This window comes from Vulpes vulpes, chromosome 1 (assembly GCF_048418805.1).
Source record: "Vulpes vulpes isolate BD-2025 chromosome 1, VulVul3, whole genome shotgun sequence".
Lineage (NCBI taxonomy): Eukaryota > Metazoa > Chordata > Mammalia > Carnivora > Canidae > Vulpes > Vulpes vulpes.
The window spans coordinates 114,196,140-114,216,576 of record NC_132780.1 but is presented as its reverse complement, the minus strand read 5'-3'; the positions used below and the strand labels follow the sequence as shown (position 1 = coordinate 114,216,576).

The following is a 20,437-nucleotide window of genomic DNA, read 5'->3' as shown; positions in this document are numbered from 1 at the left end:
CATGATTTTATGATTATGGGATCGAGCCCTACATTGGGGTCTGCACTCAGCAGGGAGTCTGCTTGAGACTTTTCTCTTCTCTCTCTCATAAATAAATAAATAAATAAATAAATAAATCTTAAAAAAAAAAAGCCTTAACCAGTTAATAGTTAGTGCACGCTTTCTACATGCTAGGTGTCTAACAAGCACTATACACTTGTGAACTTATTTAATCTCCACAATAAGCATATAAGACAGGTACTTTTATTTCCAATTTACAAATGTGTAAACTGAAAGAATTAGTGTAATTTGCTAAAAATCTCACAGCTAGTAATAAGCAGAGTAGAGATTTAAAAACAAGCCTGTATTTAGCTATTATACCATATGACTCTCTAGTGTGTTAAGTCCTGAAGAAATACCCGAAGAATTAATAGAATTTTAAATATATGTCTTCAGGACCATGCTTCCACCAGGGGTTGGAAATCTGAATCCTTAAGTTTGTCTTCTACAACTGGTAGTAGGCAGATTTTCAGAAGCCAGGTGTAAAGACTCCATTCCCAAAAAGTTCTTGCAGAGAAGACAATTTGGTTTGTTTCTGTTGGGAAAGTCAAGTCAAACTATTATCACTTCTGCCCAAAACTGAACTCAATCAGTTTTTGATTCCAGTGATAAGTGACTAGCAACTGTATTAGTGTTTGAGGGAACCCTGTTAAGGAGTACCCTTTTTCTCCTGAGTGTGGTGAACCAAATGAAAATTAAAACAAAGGATTAAAGGGATCCCTGGGTGGCGCAGTGGTTTGGCGCCTGCCTTTGGCCCAGGGCGCGATCCCGGAGACCCGGGATCGAATCCCACGTCGGGCTCCCGGTGCATGGAGCCTGCTTCTCCCTCTGCCTATGTCTCTGCCTCTCTCTCTCTCTCACTGTGTGCCTATCATAAATAAATAAAATTTAAAAAAAAATTTAGAATTTAAAAAAAAAAACAAAGGATTAAAGAAGGTAGAGACTAAACCACACACACACACACGCACGCACACACACACTCATGCACAAGCCTTTATTAGTGACTGAACTGACATAAGGAACAGGATTGCCTTCTGACCCCCAGAATTGGATGTACTGACCATCCTAGGCATTTATCATTACTTACTGCCTTAGCGGAGAACAACCATGCCAGATTTATAAAGTCAAATTTACTCTCAAAAGAAACCAGGAAGGAAGGGCTGTACAAAGAATGTCCAGATTCTGCTTCCAAATTCATCAATCTGATAAGCTACTCCACCTCAGCAGAATGAATGAGCTGGTGACAAGCCATGAGTATAGGAGCAATGGAGAGTAGAACTCTCAATCCAGGACAAGACGCGAGGTGGGGAAAGAGCTCTCCACCACTAGCTTGTCACAGCGAGCTCAGTATGCACTGGACTCTCTTCTGAGGGCTTTGCCCTCATTAGCTCAGGCCATCATCACAGGAACTTTAGGGAGTGGGTACTCTCATTGCCTCATTTTTACAGAGGAAATAGTGGGACTTAGGGAATTCAGATAAATTACTCAAAGTCACAGCTAGACATAATGACACCAGGACTCAAATCCTTTAAGCACATTCAGTTATATTTTGTGAAATAAATTCCCTAGACTCTATTTTGGAAATCTAAACCGTTGGAGAAGAGGATGAACTCCACAAATATTAGTCATGGTCACTGTCTGGCCAAGTTTGTGTTCTGGAGTGTAATCATTTTCACATGGGGAGAGAACCCTGAACAAGACATTGAGATATGAAGTGGTCCCAGCACTACGCATGGTATATACCCACCTGCCCCCATCAGCAGGATCTGGGTGATTGTGTGCCCAGAACTCTTCCCTCATCTGAAAGAATCTAATTCACAGAGTTTGACCTGAGGAGGATGCTTAGAGCTCACTTCCACTTGACTCTTCAGAGGAAACCCACTTATTTGCTTACAAAGCCCAGAAATGTCTGCTTTTAAAATTTTTAGATAAAGGGCTTTCTTTCCTTGGTCCTCTGATTCTTGGATTTCTTTTTATTTTTTTTAAAGACTTTATTTATTTTGAGAAAATGTGTGCAAGAGCAGGAGGGAGGAGCAGAGGGAGAGGGAAAGGCTGAGCAGGGAGCCTGGAGCCCGATATGGGACTGGATCCTAGGACCTTGGGACCATGACCTAAGCTGAAGGCAGACACTTAACCAACTGAGCCACCCAGGTGTCCCTCTACCCCGGATTTCTTTTTAATTTAACTTTTAACTTTTATAGTTTACCTTTTACAGCTTAAACCCAGCCTGTGATTTTTCCCCCAGATAATTAACTTAATCATCTATGTTCTATGTTAGTCTTACCAATGAGAAACCTGAAACATTGCAAATGAAGGAATGTTCTTCCCAAGGGCCATTCATGGCTCAAAGAGTGACAGGAAAGTGCTATACCCTCCGCCTGCCATTTTATTTATAAGAATCTTCTCAATGAGCTGAACAGATCCCCGTTTTGTTGCCAAATAGTCCTCTTACCATTAAAAAATAACCCTCTGTGTTATCACGGTTCCTGGCAAGTCAGTGGAACCAAATGCGAATGTCCCTCCACCAGAAAGCAAAATCTCAGCCCCAAATTCCATTTAGGGAGGTGCTGAAACTCTGCAGCTACCTCCTGTTTCAAGCCAAATATACATTAATGGGAAATATCAGCAATGAATAGCCATAGTTTCAAACACATAACTGACTGCCTGATATTAGCCAGGACTCCTAATCAGCTCATGCTCTGCAGTTGGAAAATTACCCTCAGGAAGATGTCTCTGTATTATCACGCCATGAAGTCTTCACTGCCTACCCCCCCCCCCCAGGACCTTAGGAAAGGAAGCAGAATAGGGAAATCTTAGCTAAGCTATTGGATTCCTGACTCTACAGGAACTCTTAAATAAACCAGTTCTTTTCCTACCATAAGATGATCCATAAAGATTTTCCTTTTGCGTAAATATCTCTCCCCGGTCCCTTCCTTAGCCACAGTCTACAAAGGAGTAAACTAGAGCCAGATTTATCCCATCCAGTTCTTTTTTAAAAAGTATTTTATTTATTTATTCATGAGAGACACAGAAAGAGAGGCAGAGATGCAGGCAGAGGGAGGAGAAGCAGGCTCCAGGCAAGGAGACCCATGTGGGACTCGATCCCGGGACTCTGGGATCAGGCCCTGAGCTGAAGGCAGACGCTCAATCACTGAGCCACCCAGGCATCCCAATCCCATCCCTTCATTCTTGAGACTCTTCAGTCTCAAAGTATCCCTCTTATCTGAAAGGTCTCTAACCTGTCTTGGCAGTGGAAGCCAGCCGGGTGCTCGAAAGCCACTCAAGAATTAGGAAGCACAACATTTATGCCAAACATGCATGTTTCAGTCTTTCTTAGACACATTGGAGTGACACAGACCAGAGCTCAAAGCTAAGTTCATCTTTCCATAAATACCTATTGAATAGGGCAATGAATAGACAGAAAAAGTCCACACTCATTTTGAACTCCGATTCTAGCTCTCTTGCTTAGTATGGGGTCTTCTTGAGCAAGTCACTTAGCTTGTATGAGCCTGAGTGTCCTCCTCTCTCAAATAGAGGAAATAGTATGTATCCCACACAATTCTCGCATGAACAATTGAGAAATTATACCTAAAACATCTAACACATTGCAAATAAAATAGTTATTTTGATTATATTAGCCTATGATCTTGAGATACAGCAAAACAGTCCTTGCATTGGTCATCAATTCTCTGCAGGAATGCCAAAGGATAGGAAAGTAAATTTGAAGATTTCAACTCAGCCTTCCACTGATTTCACCATTATCTGTTTACAGAGATCAGGGTTTTATTTCCACTTCAATGCCTGTAGTTTCTCATGTATTCTGAGGTCAGTTCTGAGGAATTGGAGGAGGATGAAAAGGATGGTCTGATTCAAAGATTTGTTATTGTGGCTTCTTTTTGTGGGGATGTGCACTGCTATGCTTCCATTTGTGAAGTGGAGATAAATTATTTAGTCCAGAGTCATTTTCACAACAATAAATATATGTATTATGTATCAATGTCCTGCTCATCTCTGCTACCTCACACAACCATGGGAAATTTTCATGATGGGTCCCTAACACTTCCACTCAGCTCAGCTTCTCCACCTAGTGGCCTGAGTGAAAGTGAAGCTCAAAAGTTTAGGGGTGATCTCCAGCAACGGCAAATCGATTTCCAACCCTCATCCCTGTGGCATTGACTCTTTGGACTCAGAAAGCCTTTGCTCAATGTTGGAACTAATTAAGCCACCCATGGGGCACTGTCCAGGCTGTATGTTCAAACTGCTCCACCCAGAGTCTGGGATATCTTCATTCAGACTGACGAGGAGTCAGCAATAGCCCTACTAGTTGGTTAAATGTCCTTGGCTGTTTTGTTTTCCCTCCATGGTGCTGAAAAATTGCGGTTCCCTTCTGCTGACCTCTAGGCAGTGTGAAAGGTACAGAAGCCATTGAGGAGAGGGACTTTTAGACTGAATTGAATTTTTTTTCAATTTTTTTTTTCCTGAAGGTCATGGGGAAGAGAAAGGTTAATTATAAATACAGCAATGTGTTGAGACTTCTTCTCTCTCTCTCTGCCTCTCTCTCTCTCTCTCTCTCTCTCTCTCACACACACACACACACACAAACACACACTCCACTTTCTTCATAAACAGAATGGCAGTCTTACACACAGAAAAGAAGGCTTTAGATAATTTGGAAGACATTCCCTAAAATCTATCGTAGCTGTCCAGCTATTCCCCCGAGGTGGGAGACTGGGAGATTGGGCACCATCTTCGATGATGATTCCATTTCAAGGAGACAGGTCCCAGATCCTGGAGGAAACATTCCTGGGTTGCTTATTCAGCCTTTACAAAGATTTGCTTGCCTTTCAAAGACAAAAAGAACTTAAAAGTTTTCTTATGTAAAAGCTCTAAGAAAAGAGAGGGGAGAAAGTCTCCGCCCTCATTTTCAAAAGAGAGAATTAAACTTCTTATCTTTTCATTTGTATTTGCCCTTAGAATACTAAAATGTTAGAAATAATAATGTATTTTGCTTTGAACATCAAGTGCCCTAGACTGGCATCGCCCTCTTTCCCTTACAGTTCCTCCTGGGGGCAGGATATTTTCTCCTCCTCCACAAAGACTGTTGGCTCTCTTCCTGCTGGTAGTAAAACCCTCCTGGAAATCCTCCTCAGAGACAGACTTTAGTTAGAGAAGCAGCTACAAGGGCACAGTAATGTGTGGTGGCTCTTGGGTTGCACAACGAGTGCCTTCCCCATGCTGCTCCTGACTGTTGCGACTGTGATCCCTGCATTGCTCAAGGACAAGCAATAAAGCATCCCGTATTTTGTTTTATCTCATTTCAAGGAGCTCCACGAGGGCAAGGCTGTATCTGCTTTGCTCCACATTGAACCCGCAGTGTCTAGCATATGGCAGGTACTCGAAATCTGCCAGTTAAAGAAATGGAAAAACAAATGAGCGATCAAACTGGAACCAACCATCAAATAGAAGGATAACACCCAAAATCCATGGTTCTTGTCCCCAAGTTCATTTCTTTTTTTTTTTTTAATCTCTTTTTTTTTTCTATTGATGATGTAGTTTTGGAATGTAGGCGAAGTTTGGTGGGATGATGTCCAGAGCCAACAACCAAGAAAGAATTCTTGAAATGTCTTTGATGCAAAATGGTGGTTTTATGAAAGCTCTGGGACAGGACCCGTGGGCAGGAAGAGCTGCTGCCTCATGGTCATCTGGGGTCATGCAGGGTGGCTGATTACGTACTTGAGAGTTGGGGGAAGTAAGGAAAAAGGAGGATCCAAAGGATATTGAGTTGTTAAAGACTCACAGGATACTGGAGGCCTTGCCATTGTCAAGTTCAGGTTGGTTTTTTCCCTCTAGCGAGGCATTAACCTTAAGACAGGGGATGTCACACATGTCCCACCTGGGAGGGTAGAGATTGCAGGATGTCAGCTTGTGCTTTGTCCTCAGCTTGCCTTCTGCTCCCTTGTCCCTGAGACATAATTTACATACAGTTAAACGCACCCATTTTTGGTATATAGCTCTTTAGATTATGAGAAATGCCCACAGTCATGTTGCCACCACCACAAGACACAAATGAACAAAAAAATTCCCTCCTGTCCTTGCTTGAAGGTCAGTCCCTCCCTCACCCCTTGCTTCTGGTCACTGATGTATTTTGTCCCTAACGTTTTGCCTTGTGCTGACTGTCATAGGAGGTAGACTTGAAGTCTGGCTTCTTTCCCTTAGTGTAAAGCATTTGAGATTTGCCTCTGCTTTTGCAGAGATTTGGAATCCATTCCTTTTCATTACCAGTCAGTATCATAGAGATGCAGCACAATTTGTCTAGCTGTTCACCTCTTGAAAATCATTTGGATTATTTCCAGGGTTGGAGGAGCAATTCTGAGTAAAGCAGCTATTGCATGCAGGTTCCTAGAGATCTTATGTTTAATTTTTTAAAAATATTTAGTTTATTTATTCATGAGAGACACACAGAGAGAGAGAGGCAGAGACATAGGCAGAGGGAGAAGCAGGCTCCATGCAGGCAGCCTGATGTGGGACTCAATCCCAGGACTCCAGGATCATGCCCTGAGCCAAAGGCAGATGCTCAACTGCTGAGCCACCCAGGTGTCCTGAGATCTTATGTTTTATTTCACTTGGGTTAATGCCTAGGGGTGAGACTGCGAGGTTGTATGAAGAGGCTATGCTTATCTTCATAAGAAACTATCATGATGTTTTTCAAAGCACACTGGGCCAGTGCTCAGCAGTGCATGAGACCTCCTAAAGCCCTGCATCCCTTGCAGGCCTTGATATAATCAGTTTTGCGGTTGTTTTCAGTGTTAGCCATTCAAATAGGTGTAAACAAGAAAACCACAGACCTCAAATGGCACCACTTAGGCAAAGTCACCAAATGAGGACTTAACACCCAACTGCATTTCCCCCAGAAATGTAAGTCTTAACTGGTAAGTCAGAAATTTTCTGATCACCATCAATGAAGTGATCCGTCATATGGGTCCTCTCTATTCCTGAAAGGAAGAGGAGGTAATCTACTAATAAGACCCCCTGTCTGTCCCTCTAAGGGAAAGTGACCATGCCTGGAATAATTCTCTCTTTTCCTTTGCTGATAACTTTCCTGTTCCACTCTGATGAAAACATTCCATTTTGTACAGCTCCTCAGAGCATCTCTACTTGCTGGATGGGATGCTGCCCAATTCACAAATTATTTATAAGGCCAACTAAATCTTTAAATTTACTTGATTGAGCTGTTTTTTAACAAATACCTTTTTAACAAAAGTATTACATTGTGGTTCGATTTACATTTCCCCTAATGACTTTAATATTAAGCATTTTCTCAAGTATGTACTTGCCATCTGTATATTCAGTGAAATGTCTGTTCAAATGTTTTGACCATTTTGTTATTGGGTGTTTGTTTTCTTAGTGAGTTTTGAGAGTTCTTTATATATTCTGGATAAAGTCTTCTTATCAGATATATGTTTTATTAACATTTTCTATTGGTCTATGGATTGACTTAATTTGTTTTAACCTTTTCTTGTTTTACAACAAAATTCCCCCTTTGACTTTTCCAAGACTACAAAGTGATTTAATAAATTTAGGAATTTGAAGTGAGAAACCACATGGCCTGTCTGTAATTGCAAATAGGGCTTCCCCAAAAGCTCCACGCTCTCATTGACCAATGGCTTCTGGTTAAGGCCAGTAGCCCAGTTCCTTCAGGGGTTGGGAAGGAAAAACTTTTCTCCATTCTGGCTGGCCTAAGAATTAAATTGACGTGAGACAAATTAACAGGAGAAAAACAAAAGTGTAATCACATGTATACCTCCTGTATACAAGGGAGAGACCCAGGGAAACTGGGCAATAACCCCAAGTGGTTGAAACCATCACCTTAAATACCTTTTTCAGCGAAAAACAAAGAAAAGAAGATGATGTTGAGGATGGAGAGTCCTCATCGTGGGAGGAAAAGGCAGAGTGAGCAAGGGTGATGTTGTGATGCAGATATAATGGCTTTCTGCATTAGGAACAGTTTCTAGAGGTTTAGAGCTCTCTCCCTGATACCCTCACACATGGTGATTTCCCTTGTCAGTGGAAAGGTCTCTCACGGTACCATCATTTCTACTTGATTTTTCAGAGCCTGTTTTATCATGTCTGAAGTTTCTTTAAAGTAACTGGCTTAAAGTAATCACTATGCCAATGATGCACATTTTGAAGTGGCAAAATTTGCTCCTTTTTATGGGTTCTGACATTTTAGGAAGTTGAGCATGTGTGCACCTCAGACTCTCCTCCCCCTTGACATCCTCCTCCCAGGCTGCAGGAGGTACTCTTCTCCTTTCAGCTCTCTGCCCTGAGAGTGCGGCTGGAGCAGCACCGAGGCAGTAAGCCCCGAGCTGCCCCTGCGAGAGCAGCAGGCTGGCTGAGGGGAAGTCACCAGGAGAACTGACCGGAATGGGGAACTCTCTGCTAAGGGAAAACAGGTGAGTCCAGATTTCTGAGGGGCAGGCAGTGGGGGATAGGACAGGGCCTTGCAGCCAGAAAGAGTAAAAGGTCTTTGGGCAGGGTTGGGGGAGCCCAGTAAAGAACTGGAAAAAAAAAATAAGTGCCTACTGATCTTCAGACCCTACATTCAATTCCTCATAGGGTTGACCTTCTCCCCAGAATCAGAGTGAGCAGCTGGGGGAAAACCTCTGAAAGGCAGAAGGACTTCATCAAAGGAGGCCAATGTAGTGAACCATGACTTAAGAAATGGAACAACTTTCTGAGGGCTGGGTTTGGGCAGGGTGGGTGGATGCTCTCCTAAACTCTGAATGCCTGCAAGGAGCTCAAAGACATCACCACTTTTTAAATCGCTATTTTAGTTCCAAATAAATAGCAAGTTTCTGCCCACACTAGAGGCCTCATCCAGTGCACGTTCTCTGCAAGGGGTAAGTAGAGGTCATTAAAATTGGTCAAGAATCTGGCTTACTTTTTCTAGACTACAGTTTCCTGATTTTAAGAGGAAATAATAATACAATACCTACCTTGGAAGTTTCCAGTGCATGTGATGCTAGCACAGTGCCTTACACACTGTAAGGTTCAGTAAGAAAATATTATTTTTTTGGACCATCAGCTTCATTAACCTCAAAGCAGTCGTTGTAAAAATTTGTACCGCCCAAAATAAGAGAATCCCTAGTGAGATGGTCTAGGGAGCATGAGCTTGCTGGGACAGGGGGCGAGGAGTATTTTTAAGGGTTATGTTTGTTATCCCAAGTGTTGGCTCCTGCCACTGGGAACTAGGACACAGGACTCAAAATACCACCTGACAGAAGAAGGCTTGGCAAGCCCATGGGATGTGGCCTGCCCCTCCCTGAGACCCAGGGTTTTCTGAAACTCTTCCCTAGTTCCTCACAGGCCGAGCCATCTGCAGCTCCTGCGTGTTATCAGCTTATAAATCCCCATTTTCATATCCATGTATGAGTTCCTCAAATGTAGAGACTATTTAAGTCATTTTTTATTTTTTTAAAGACTTTATTTATTCATGCAAGACAGAGAGAGAGAGAGAGGCAGAGACACAGGCAGAGGGAGAAGCAGGCTCCATGCAGGGAGCCTGACGTGGGACTCGACACCCTGGGCTGAAGGTGGCGCTAAACCGCTGAGCCATCTGGGCTGCCCTATTTCTTAAGTCATTTTTGAATTCCTGTTTCCTGGCATTATTTCTGACAAATAGTAGGCCCTCAAAAAGAGTCTGATGAATGGCTGGAAACATGAAGAAATCACTGTCCTGAGAAGAAAAATAAAATACAGATATAATGTGATTGAGAAAGTCATGATTAATGTGACATTTGAAATTTTTTTTTAGGATTTTAATATAACTTTTAAAGGCTTATATTTCCTGGGATCTGATTTTCACCTTCACTTTTAGTTCCCATTTATCATCCAATCAGCAGATCCCCACCGTGGCTGTCCAGATCAGATTTGTTACAAAAGCCATGGAAATCTGCCCCCCTCACTAAGCAGAGTGGCACCTAGTCCTCTATGAGAGGAGTTCAGAGTCTTCCTTACTGACTGGTGGTCCTCAGACAAGTTACCTAACATTTTCGGTCTCAGTTTTCTCATTGGTAAAAAATAGAATCATATATACCTCATGGATTTATTCTGAGATTAAATGAAATATATAAAATGTATGTGTTATATACATTTAGTAAGTGGATTGTACGTGTGTGTGTGTGTGTGGAGAGAGAGAGAGAGAGTTTGAGAGAAAGTAATAAACATATAGTAAGTAGTACTTAATTTTTAGTTCCTTTTTCACCATATTCTCAAATCCCCATGAATGAAAAAAAAAATGGTCATACAGAAACCCAACCTGCACAATGAACAGATTTATTTTCTTTATTTAATCCTTCTTCTCCTCTTATCCCACGTTGTCTGCCTTGGTGCTATGAGAGATGGTGATTTCCGTGAGACAGGGCCAGTACCCTTCCACATCCCTATGCGCAATCATGAAGACTACGCCAAGTGGTTAGGCCTCTCCGAACACTGATAGTCTCATGGTCATCATGAGGAATCCCACATCCCTGGCCATGTGGGAACAAAGGATTTAGGATGGGTTATGCGTGGAAGTCATTGGAGAATGTCAACCATCAGATAAAATGTTGCCATGTTTGTTAAGGAGGAGCTGTGAACAGATCTGAGGCGACAGGCAGAAGCTGGGGTGATTCTGGGGTTCCACACAAATGGCAGAAATGACAAAAGTGGAAAAATTAGGAATGGAGGTGGGAAGCCTGAAAAGGAAAGAACTCATCCCTGATACGTTGGGTTTTAGGTGGCAGCAGGACACTCAAGAAATACCCTGGACTCCGAAAAATCAGAGCCCCAAACAGAGAACATCCAGGTGAGAACAAATCCAACAAACCTCCTCCCAGCCTTTGCCCAGGAAGAGTAAAGTCTGTCAGGTCCTGGACTTGATGTCCACCGTGGAGCACCCTGCTTGGCCCAGCAGCAGTTATTGTCATCGTAAAGGTGAAGACAAGACAAAAGGCAAAAACACTTTGAACCTTTGGGCAGGAGAAGTGCAACTAGAAATAAGACCTATTTCCTGCTGTCTCTGTTTATTTAGCCCGAATACCTTTGTCCTCAAGCTCCATCCTGACCATTCCATTTTAAGCTCTGAGTTTCTATTTCTGAGGTGACCACATCTCCCACATCATCATGATTGTTGAAAGGTTTGTGGAGAGAGACACTTGCAATTACCCTGATGCTGTTGGACCAGGACTTCCTCATTAACCCTTTCTGACTAGTCCCTTTGAGTGCCCGGGAATCACTAAAATAAGGAACCAGGGTGTCAGGATCCAAGAATTCCAAAGAGTGTCAAAGCCAGTTGTTCCGTGGCCTGTAGAATTATCTGTACTTCTCCCATGGTTTCAGGAGAAGGTTTTGAAAGAATGTCAATTAAATTAAAAAGCAACCACTGAGCCAAAGCTTATGTTAGGAGCTGGGGACCCCAAAGTTTCCCTCAACAGGGTACATCTCTTCAGTGCAAGCTAAGGATCATATGTTGGGGTGATATCACTGGACATATGTTAAAGCATACAGTCCAAATAATGAAACAGACCAGAAAGGCCATGGGCATCATAACAAGGGAGACACTGGGCGGTCTAGAAGGCCAGGGAAGCTTTGTGTAAGAGACAGGAACCTGGAATTGCTGGCACATAGCCGGGTGTCACAGAGATGCATCTGGACTCCTGCAGAACCCACCCCAAACCAAAACGTCCCAGTTGAAATGCAAGAAAAATCTACAGCCTCTCCTCCTCTATCACCCTTGGCAAGGGAACTCCCTGGGAAGCTCGCTGGGGTTGATCTTTCTGGATGGTATTTTACAAATGCTTGTGGGTAGTGTTACGGGTAAAGGCAGGGCTTTCACATTCAATTTTGCAGGTAGTTGACTATGACTCAAGTTCAGAAAGACGCCCAGCATGATACTTCGACTTCAGCCTGGATGTCTGACTGCAGAAAGATCCTGAGCCTTTCTTTCTGCCTGCCCCAAAAGAGATCACAAGTCCTGTTTATTTTCCTGTACTTTGGGTAAAGGAGGCAGATTTGATGAACTGAGCCAGTGAGAGTTGCTCTGTCCTTGGCTACTCATTCATTTATCAAATTATTTATTGAAAACATATTTACCAGACACTCTGGCACATGCCAGTGATATATACCATGATGAACAAAATAAGTGGTCCTTGACTTTATGAAGCTCTAGTGTAGGATGTAAATAAATGAACTGTTACATAACAAAATTGAAGATCTACCTGTCTTTATTAAAAGGTTCATGAAATAGCAGCACCCCAGCTAGCAAGTAGAGAGGCTCTTAAGGAGTTCTACAAAATGTTTCTATAGAAGGAAGGTGGGGAAGAGAAAGTTATCAGCAAAAGAAAAGGATTATTTCAGGCAAGGTCACTTTCTAGAGGGAAAAGCAAAGTCTTATCATGCACATTATCTCACCTTTCTGTGGGGATGGAGAGAGCCCAAGTGACAGACTTGGTGGCACAGATTGAAGAATTGCTGGCTCACAGGTTAAGACTACCTTTCTGGAGGAACCTGCAATTAAATTATGTACTAAGCACCAGTTTGGGAACTCAGTCCAAGTGATACCATTTTTGAGCTGGTGTTGTTTTCAGTTTTTTTCCACCCAACAACCATACTATGGTGTCTAACTGTAATATGGTATAAATAGGAGAACTTCAGAGTGCAGCAGAATTCTCCATAAATATTGCCTAACCTGTACCAGAAAGAAATTTCTAAAATGTCCACATACTGATGCTTGGATTTCCTGGAGATGACTATTGTGTGTCCTTTCTCATAAGAGGCCAAGTAAATCATTGAAATCGGAGATAAGCAAGCAATTCTAGGTAACTTGTACACATCTATCATGCTGGAGTGACTCCTTCCTCTCGAGACATTAACTCCCCTTTGGAAATATGAAAATGATGCTTATCAACACCAGAAAGTTCCTTCCTCAATTAGGAGTTGATAAGCATCATCTTCATATTTCCAAAGGGTGAGTTAACGTCTCGAGAGGAAGGAGTCATTCCAGCATGATAGATGTGTCCAAGTCATTTAGAATAAATACTATCTTGGACAAGGGCAGAGAAAAAAGGTTTTTGGCAGGGGAACCTGGATGGTTTTGGCTCAGGTCTTGATCCTGGACCAGGACCAGGCTCCTTGCTCAGGAGGGAGTCTGTGTCTCCCTCTGCCCATCACCCCCACCCCGCTCATGCGTGCTCTCTCACTCTCTCTAAGGTAAATAAGTAAAATCTTTTTTAAAAAGATTTTTCACAGAAATGGTCAAGGGAAGGGAGTTATCCTAATAATGCTGTAGAGACCAACATTGTGATTTAGTGTCATCTCTGGGTCATTTTAGATGCTGTTACTGCTACTTTGCTGAAGGGTGTTTCTGCCTTCCGTGGTGAGTGGAGAATTATTTTCAAGAGTTATTTGCCTAAGTGTGGTTTCAATGTGATATTTGCTGTAAATCACCTGTAACTGCCCACTTTCTGTCACCACAGGCGAAGCCTGTCACTACCCAGACACAATCATCCGAGAGGCAGGCAGGGAAGTGAATTGAGTCAGTCAGGCAAGTGACAATTCGAGCCTGGCAAGAAACAGGAACAAGAGCCTCGATGGCCCTCCACAAATGGGAAAGCCTCAGAAGCAAGGACGAAACTGGCTCCCAAGGTAGAAGAAGGACCCCTGAGTCCCACTGCGAAGGGCCAGGCTCCATGTACAGAAGCACACATTTCTGTCCCTCGCACAGAGCACAGACAGCTGGGGTCCTCATAGAAGTCATCCTCCACGCTGGAGTAAAAGACCCACTAAAAATAGCTCAAGGTCCTTAACTGACTCATAAGGACATCAACTAGACTCTCTAAGCAAAGTAGGACATATGGTCTTGCTGCTTGGAGCACATGTCCTTGTCTCCTGAGATGATAATGAGTTTCCTGTTTATACTGTGTTTCTGCGGGGACTGGTCTCTACAGAGTAGTTACCTCCGTGCTCACATGGGACATGTTTGATTGCTTGTTTGCTTGCCTCCTAGGAGATCAGAGATGGGGTTTGGGGTTGGAATCGGAAATAATCCTGGCTCCTTATCTCACATGACATAAAAGAATTTGATACTCTGTTAGGGAAAAATATCCCCCAGATAGTTACCTAGGACATCACCATAGTTCTCTATTTATAAATCAATCCCACTTCAGCCATAGAAAAGGGAGAAGTGAGGAGAGAGAGACACACGGGCCGAGGTGGAGATTTCTACTTGGTCTTACTTTCATTTTTCCTTTTATCTACCTTCGTTTTCCTCTATGCTGGAGGAGGTATGACTTTAACAAATGAAAGAGTTTAAAGATAAGGTTTTGGAGTTGAGTGGCATTTCCTTTGAGAGCGTCTGAAGGGCGAAGATCACCAATTTCCCTTCTCTTTCTTTTTTCAGGAGAAAAATATGCATCTTTAAAGCAAAACCAGATTCCCCAAAGGAGAGTAAGTCATTGCTTTCTTATCTTTTCTGCACTTGAAAGACTTGCATTTCCCAACTGCCCCTCCTCTGTGCTTCCCAAGCTCTTTGGGCATCCTGCCAGTGTCATACTTGCACATCCATCTGTGTCATTCGTCCAGCTGCTTGGGTCTTTCTCTGCTAGACTGTGAGGCCTTTGGAAGCAGGAACCGACCACTGATCTCCGATCCCTCCCTGAGGTCAGGAGGCTGGAGGGGTGAACGGGGAACAATGACCGGAAGGAGAGAGGTGCCTGAAGTGCTTCCGAGAAACTAGGGCACCCTTGCGACCCAGAGGGCCCGGAGGGGCAAGGCCTCATGGGGAAGTTTAGGATTGCAGGGTTTTGTCCTGAGAACTACACAACTATTGAGGGGCTTTATTTTATTTTATTTTATTTTATTTTATTTTATTTTATTTGAGAGGGAGAGCACAAGCAGGGGGGAAGGGCAGAGGGAGAGGGAGAAGCAGGCTCCCTGCTGAGCACAGAGCCCAACGTGGGGCCCAACCCCAGGACCCTAGGGTCACAACCTGAGCCAAAGGCAGGTGCCCGGCGGAGGGCCAGCCAGACGCCCATATGGGGGGCTTTAAACCCAGGCCCGGTCTGAGGCCCCTGCATGAAAAGACCTCACCTGGGTTGCAGTGCAGAGACCCCGCTATGCTGGCCGGTGGCAGGAGCAGATGCTGGAAGATCGCCTGGGGGTTGAGGCCCGGGTCCTGGAGACAGGAAGCCCTGCAGCTGAGGAGGAGGAATTGGAGAAGGACGCAGAGAGAGAGAGAGAGGAAGTATAGGCCTGAGGAGGGGCCACAACATTTCGCTTTTCTAAAGAAGAAAAGTGAGGGGGTTTGGGCCTTGCCTTCCTAGGTGCAAAGAGCAGAGCCCAATCCATTCACTCCGAGTCTTGCAAACTAGCCCGGTGCAGTGTGCAAGCGAATCAGCGGCCCTGCCAGCCCAGTGTCACCCCGGGGGGGGGGGGCTCTTGGGTCCCGGGGAGCCCCAATCTCCGTCAGAGCAAACCGTGGGAGCAGTAAGACCTCGACTCACAGACGGTCCCCGTGGTGATGACCAGGGACGTCCTGAGGGCCGTGGTTGTTTCCGGTGCTGCAAGCAGGGTGAATGCCAGGCCCGGGGCAGGCCAATTCCTGTAATCCGGGGCGGCTCCCACCTGAGAGCTCCCTACCTAGCTGCTGGGTCTGCGAGGGGGCGGCAAGGGGTTGGGGTGGCCCTGAGCCCCATGGCATTGGGAAACTGGCCTGCTGCTGTTCCCATCTGCTGGCAAATGCAGGAACGGGAATGCTCAATTTAAGAATTTCCTTCCAGCAAGCTTTTCTGGAGCACCAGGCCCACACGGTCACCACCCCCAACCCCACCCCCACCCCTCCCCACCCCACCCCTGTGGCCTGCGGTGGACACAGGTGCCTCTGGACACTGTGGCTCCTCTGAGGCCCTCCGCCGCCTCCCGTGCTGGCCTGTGAGCCCCTGGGGGACAGGACCTGTTTCTGATCTGTCTTGGTCTCCACAGTGGTACAGGTTGGGCATGCTGGGAATTTTGTGTGAGGCAGGCAGGGGTGGGGGGCTGGAGGGAAGCGTGGTTTCCCTCTCAAAGCCCCACCCAGTGTGTCTCCCTCCACTCAGCCTCTCAGCCTGAGCTCACCTGCCCCCCTCGGCTGTTTCTTGTTCAGCTGGTCCTGGGGTTCCCCTGGGGTGCGCTGCAGGTTGGGGTGGCCTGATGGGCTACTGGTTGGCTCTCTGACTGCTTCTGTTCCAGTCTCCACACTCCCCGCCCCACCCGGCCTCCCCCCTCTTCCCCACCCTCTCTCCTCGGGTCTCCCCACGGCCTGACGCTGATTGTATTTCCTTTCTCCAGGTAAAGAAATGTCATCTGCTCCCACGCAGGTAACGCAAACATCTCTGAGCCTTTTGCTGAGGTGCCCCAGATGGCAGGAGTTGGCCTCCAGGACCCCTTCAATCCTTGATATGAAAGAAAGACTTTAGATGCCAGTGCTTGTCAGCCCAGGGCCCTGTGCGGGGCCTGGTGGCCCCAGCAGCAGCCACCTCTGTTGCCCATCTCACTGCGAAGGGACTGATGCACACGGAGCCCCGTGCTGACGCCAGGCAGTGAGCTGAGAGCTTTGCCTGTAGTGGCTCATGCACCTGGTACAGCGACCCCAGAAGACCGGCACTATTATTTTCCCTCCTTCACAAATGAGAAAACTGAGAGTTAAGTGATACTGTCCCCAAGCCAGATAACTGGCAGGAAGTCAGGGGCATGATCCAAAACCAAGCCTCAGTCCCAGATCCAGGCTCTCCCTCTTGTACTTTGTGCTTTGCTCTTTATCTCCTGAGATTCCACTGACTGCGAGCTTCTCTTGAGTGGTTTCCCTTTTGAATAATGCAAAAATCCCTAGAATGAGTAGTTAAATATCATAAGCCAATCGTGTTAGGGTGGCCTCGGGTTGTTCTTATGAGCAGGCTGCCCTCAAGGCCTGAGACTTGGGAATTATACCCATTGGCAGGGGTCACTCTGGAACAAGAGGCAGAGAAGACCTGCCTGGGGAGGTGGAATAAATATTCTAGACAGCGTGAGCTCTCTGGATGCCTGGGCCTAGGGGTTAGGTGGAGGCAGCCATTTAGGAAAAAGAGCCAAGAGATGGAGGGGAGATGGTCATAGAAGACAGACCTTGCTCGGGGTTGGGTCTGTGTTGAGCCTGGAGTATGTAAAGGGAAAGGCAAGAGCCCACTCTTGATAAGATTCTTCTTTGCCCAACAGGACAGTGCTGACCAGAGCTCCTCGGAAGATCTCTGCTACACCCTCATTAATCACAGCGTCCTTGGGGGAAAGTCATCAGGGATCTCTGCTGAGAGGTGCTATGAGAACATTTCCCTTAAAACCGAGACACCCAGGGAGTCCTTAGGAAAAACCGAGGTTTCATATGCACTTCTCCGTGTGCCTTCCTCTCCAAGGCATTCGTCTTCCCCAGAAGATGAATATGAACTCATCATACCTAGGAGAGTCTTCTCCTACTCCCTGCAACAGCCACATCCACCAACACCACATTTGGAGAACCGGGTTTCCTACTGATAATGAAACAGTTGGACCAGTGCTCGTCTAATAGCAGTAACTATTAGATAGGGGTTGTGGGGCTTTGGTTGAAGCAGGCATGGGGTATAGGGCCCTTCAGGCTTACCCCACCTCCACACACAACAGCCCTTTCTTAAGGGGTCTCTGCAGAATCTGGTTTGCAAACCACAGGGCCCCATAGATCCTGTTCCATAGTCATCCAAAGACCAACCACCCATCCTGAACACTGCTCTTTGAGAAGGGAGTGGCCATCTGTGATTCCAAATGGCTTTGGAAATGGGCCACTTTGCTCAGTGGCAGGAAAGGTTTCTTGGTCCCCTACAGCTATGAGCATCACAAAGGGTGATGGGAAAGTTCTTCTTATAAAACGTCCACAATGATTGTCCTCTAAAGTCACAAGGAAGTTTTTACCCATTGTAGTAAGTGTCCCCAGGGGTGTCCACTCGTTCGACACATGTTTGAAGGCCCAACCCCTCACCCAGAGCCTTCCAGGTGAGAACCTGTGTGTGCTTCGCACCCCATGCCACTTAGGTATGTCCCTTGACTCATTGACCCTTATGGGTTTATTGGTTATGTGGTCTGAATCAGTATGTTCTGGACCAAGTTTTTATATAATTTTTAATATAATTTTAACCCACATTTTTTAACCTGTATTTCTCCCTAGAAATCTTATCAAGAAAATCATAGCATTAGAGAATGGTAGAGTAGAAAGACCTATGGAGACACTCTAACTCCATTACCCTTTTTGCTTAGAAAGGATAAGTAGCCCAATGTACCTTGCAAGTTACTGTCAGAACTTTATCCAGAGCCTGATTTCCTGGTTTCCAAGTCAACACTCCTCCAACAAACTACGTAGAAGAGGCTGTACTCAACTGGGTGGTGTATGCGTGGATGAACTAATATGCTATGTATAACATATGAAAAAAATGTGTCCACATGGGAAAAATAACACACACACATACACACACACATACACATTCCTTCTCTAATGAGACTTTCTGTATGTTCTGATTATTTTTCCTAATTTTTTCCTCATTGCTCCTGGAATTCCATCTATTGCCTAAAACAGGGGTCAGCAAACTGTGACCCAGAGGCCAAATCTGACCTACTGTCTTTTTTTTTTTTAATATAAATAAAATGAGGGATCCCTGGGTGGCGCAGCGGTTTGGCGCCTGCCTTTGGCCCAGGGTGCGATCCTGGAGATCCGGGATCGAATCCCATGTCGGGCTCCCGGTGCATGGAGCCTGCTTCTCCCTCTGCCTGTGTCTCTGCCTCTCTCTCTCACTGTGTTCCTATCATAAATAAATAAAAATTAAAAAATAAAAATAAAAAAAAAATAAATAAAATGATATTGGAACACATCCATGCTTATTCATGTATACTGTATACATGTTCATACTGCTCAGCCACAGAAGAGTTGAGTAGTTGTGACACACTGGAGGTCCCACAAACCCAAGAACACTTTTTTTCCCTTTTCAGAAAAAAAAAAAAAGTTTGTAGACCTCAGGCTTAAAGGATGATACTTGGAGATAAACTTAACAGAAGTGTGTTTGGGTCTTGTAACTCATAAGAACTGGTACCAGTAAACTGGCATGAAAATATTAAACCACAAATGAAATGGGACCAAGAATAATTAGCAAATTAGTCTATTTCTATAGTCACACCTGCATTCTCAACTTCCTGTTTTATTTAACCCGTGGCCATTGTCCTAATTTTAAGGATGTTAAAATAGTAGAGGTTTGTTGACAAAGTAGTAGATACATTATGTGTTTAATTACTGTTTTGTCCCCCAAGGTAACAAAAAAACTATTATTTAAAATGTATTTTAGTACATTTTATGCCATCTGTGATTTATGCATTTACCCAATAAGGAGAAACCCAGTGACATCAGGTGGGACGTATCAATACAGGTTCGCTGAGACTTTGGCTGGTCGGTGATGTTCAGCTAAGAGCCAATCACATCTGGGTATCTTATCCTCTACTAACTTCCTATTTTCAGCAAAATTCTCTCCCATGGAACCCCAGCCTTGACCCTTGGCCAGGATTCACTTAGGGAAAGAGTATGGACACTAGAATCAGATAATCAGTGACTCACATCAGGGTTCTATCCATCCCTTCCTCCCTCTGCGACCTTGAGCGTGTAACTCGAAGGTTCGGCTTTATCACCCACCAACAGCAGAATGATCTAATATATGCAATCCATTTACTGCAGACCTTGAATAAATGCTATCAAAGAGCAAAGAGAAACAAACAAACAAAAAAAACGTCATGATGTATGAAGAAAAATATGTGTTGACGTGCTTGATTTTCAGGGTCACCCAGCGATCATCCAGTGGGTTAGAAACGGAATTGCTGGGTTTTATCCTGGAGTTTTTAATTTGGACACTGGACCATTGTTGACGTTGACTGGCTTAAATATTTTTGGTATGACATAAGTCATATTAGTTTGAGTCTTAGCCTGTGAAAGTATCACTTGTCCCAAATAGTATATGCCTTTTACTATATATAGTAAATACATAGTATTTACTCCAGCAATAGATTCAGTATAAATGCTGAGCCAACAAAATTTGTTCTCAAGACATCTAGAGGGATGAGGGAAGGGGATCACTTTTGAGCAGGAGAGCCCTTTGGGAATGCTTTGTCTGTATATAATGCTAGTCCTGTTTTCCATTGATTTCAGGATTTTGATGAACGCGATGGAAAATACACGTTCACACACACTCACCCAATGTTTCATTCAATTTCAAGTGCTTGGGGATGCCACCCGGCCGGGAAGGAATTCTTGGGTTCTTGATAAGAAACCGAGGCTGAGGGTTTAAAC

General features: G+C 44.6%; 1 protein-coding gene across 1 annotated transcript; it reads left to right on the top strand.

Moving 5' to 3' along the window:
* The first annotated feature begins 8,351 nt into the window (after positions 1-8,351).
* GCSAM (germinal center associated signaling and motility) lies at positions 8,352-18,973 on the top strand. Its single transcript, XM_025990571.2, has 6 exons — positions 8,352-8,492; positions 10,817-10,885; positions 13,409-13,453; positions 14,477-14,523; positions 16,402-16,430; positions 17,305-18,973. The coding sequence occupies exons 1-6, from the start codon at positions 8,464-8,466 to the stop codon at positions 17,614-17,616; spliced, it is 531 nt and encodes a 176-aa protein (XP_025846356.1). The 5' UTR covers positions 8,352-8,463; the 3' UTR covers positions 17,617-18,973.
* Positions 18,974-20,437: the final 1,464 nt, after the last annotated feature.

What these genes read in the sequence shown, in the direction of transcription:
- GCSAM (XM_025990571.2), top strand. Translation starts at nt 8,464, where the DNA reads ATGGGGAACTCTCTGCTAAGGGAAAACAG. An exon ending in GGGTGTTTCTGCCTTCCGTG is followed by an intron (nt 13,454 to 14,476) that starts GTGAGTGGAGAA and finishes TTCTTTTTTCAG; the next exon opens with GAGAAAAATATGCATCTTTA. An exon ending in ACCAGATTCCCCAAAGGAGA is followed by an intron (nt 14,524 to 16,401) that starts GTAAGTCATTGC and finishes TCCTTTCTCCAG; the next exon opens with GTAAAGAAATGTCATCTGCT.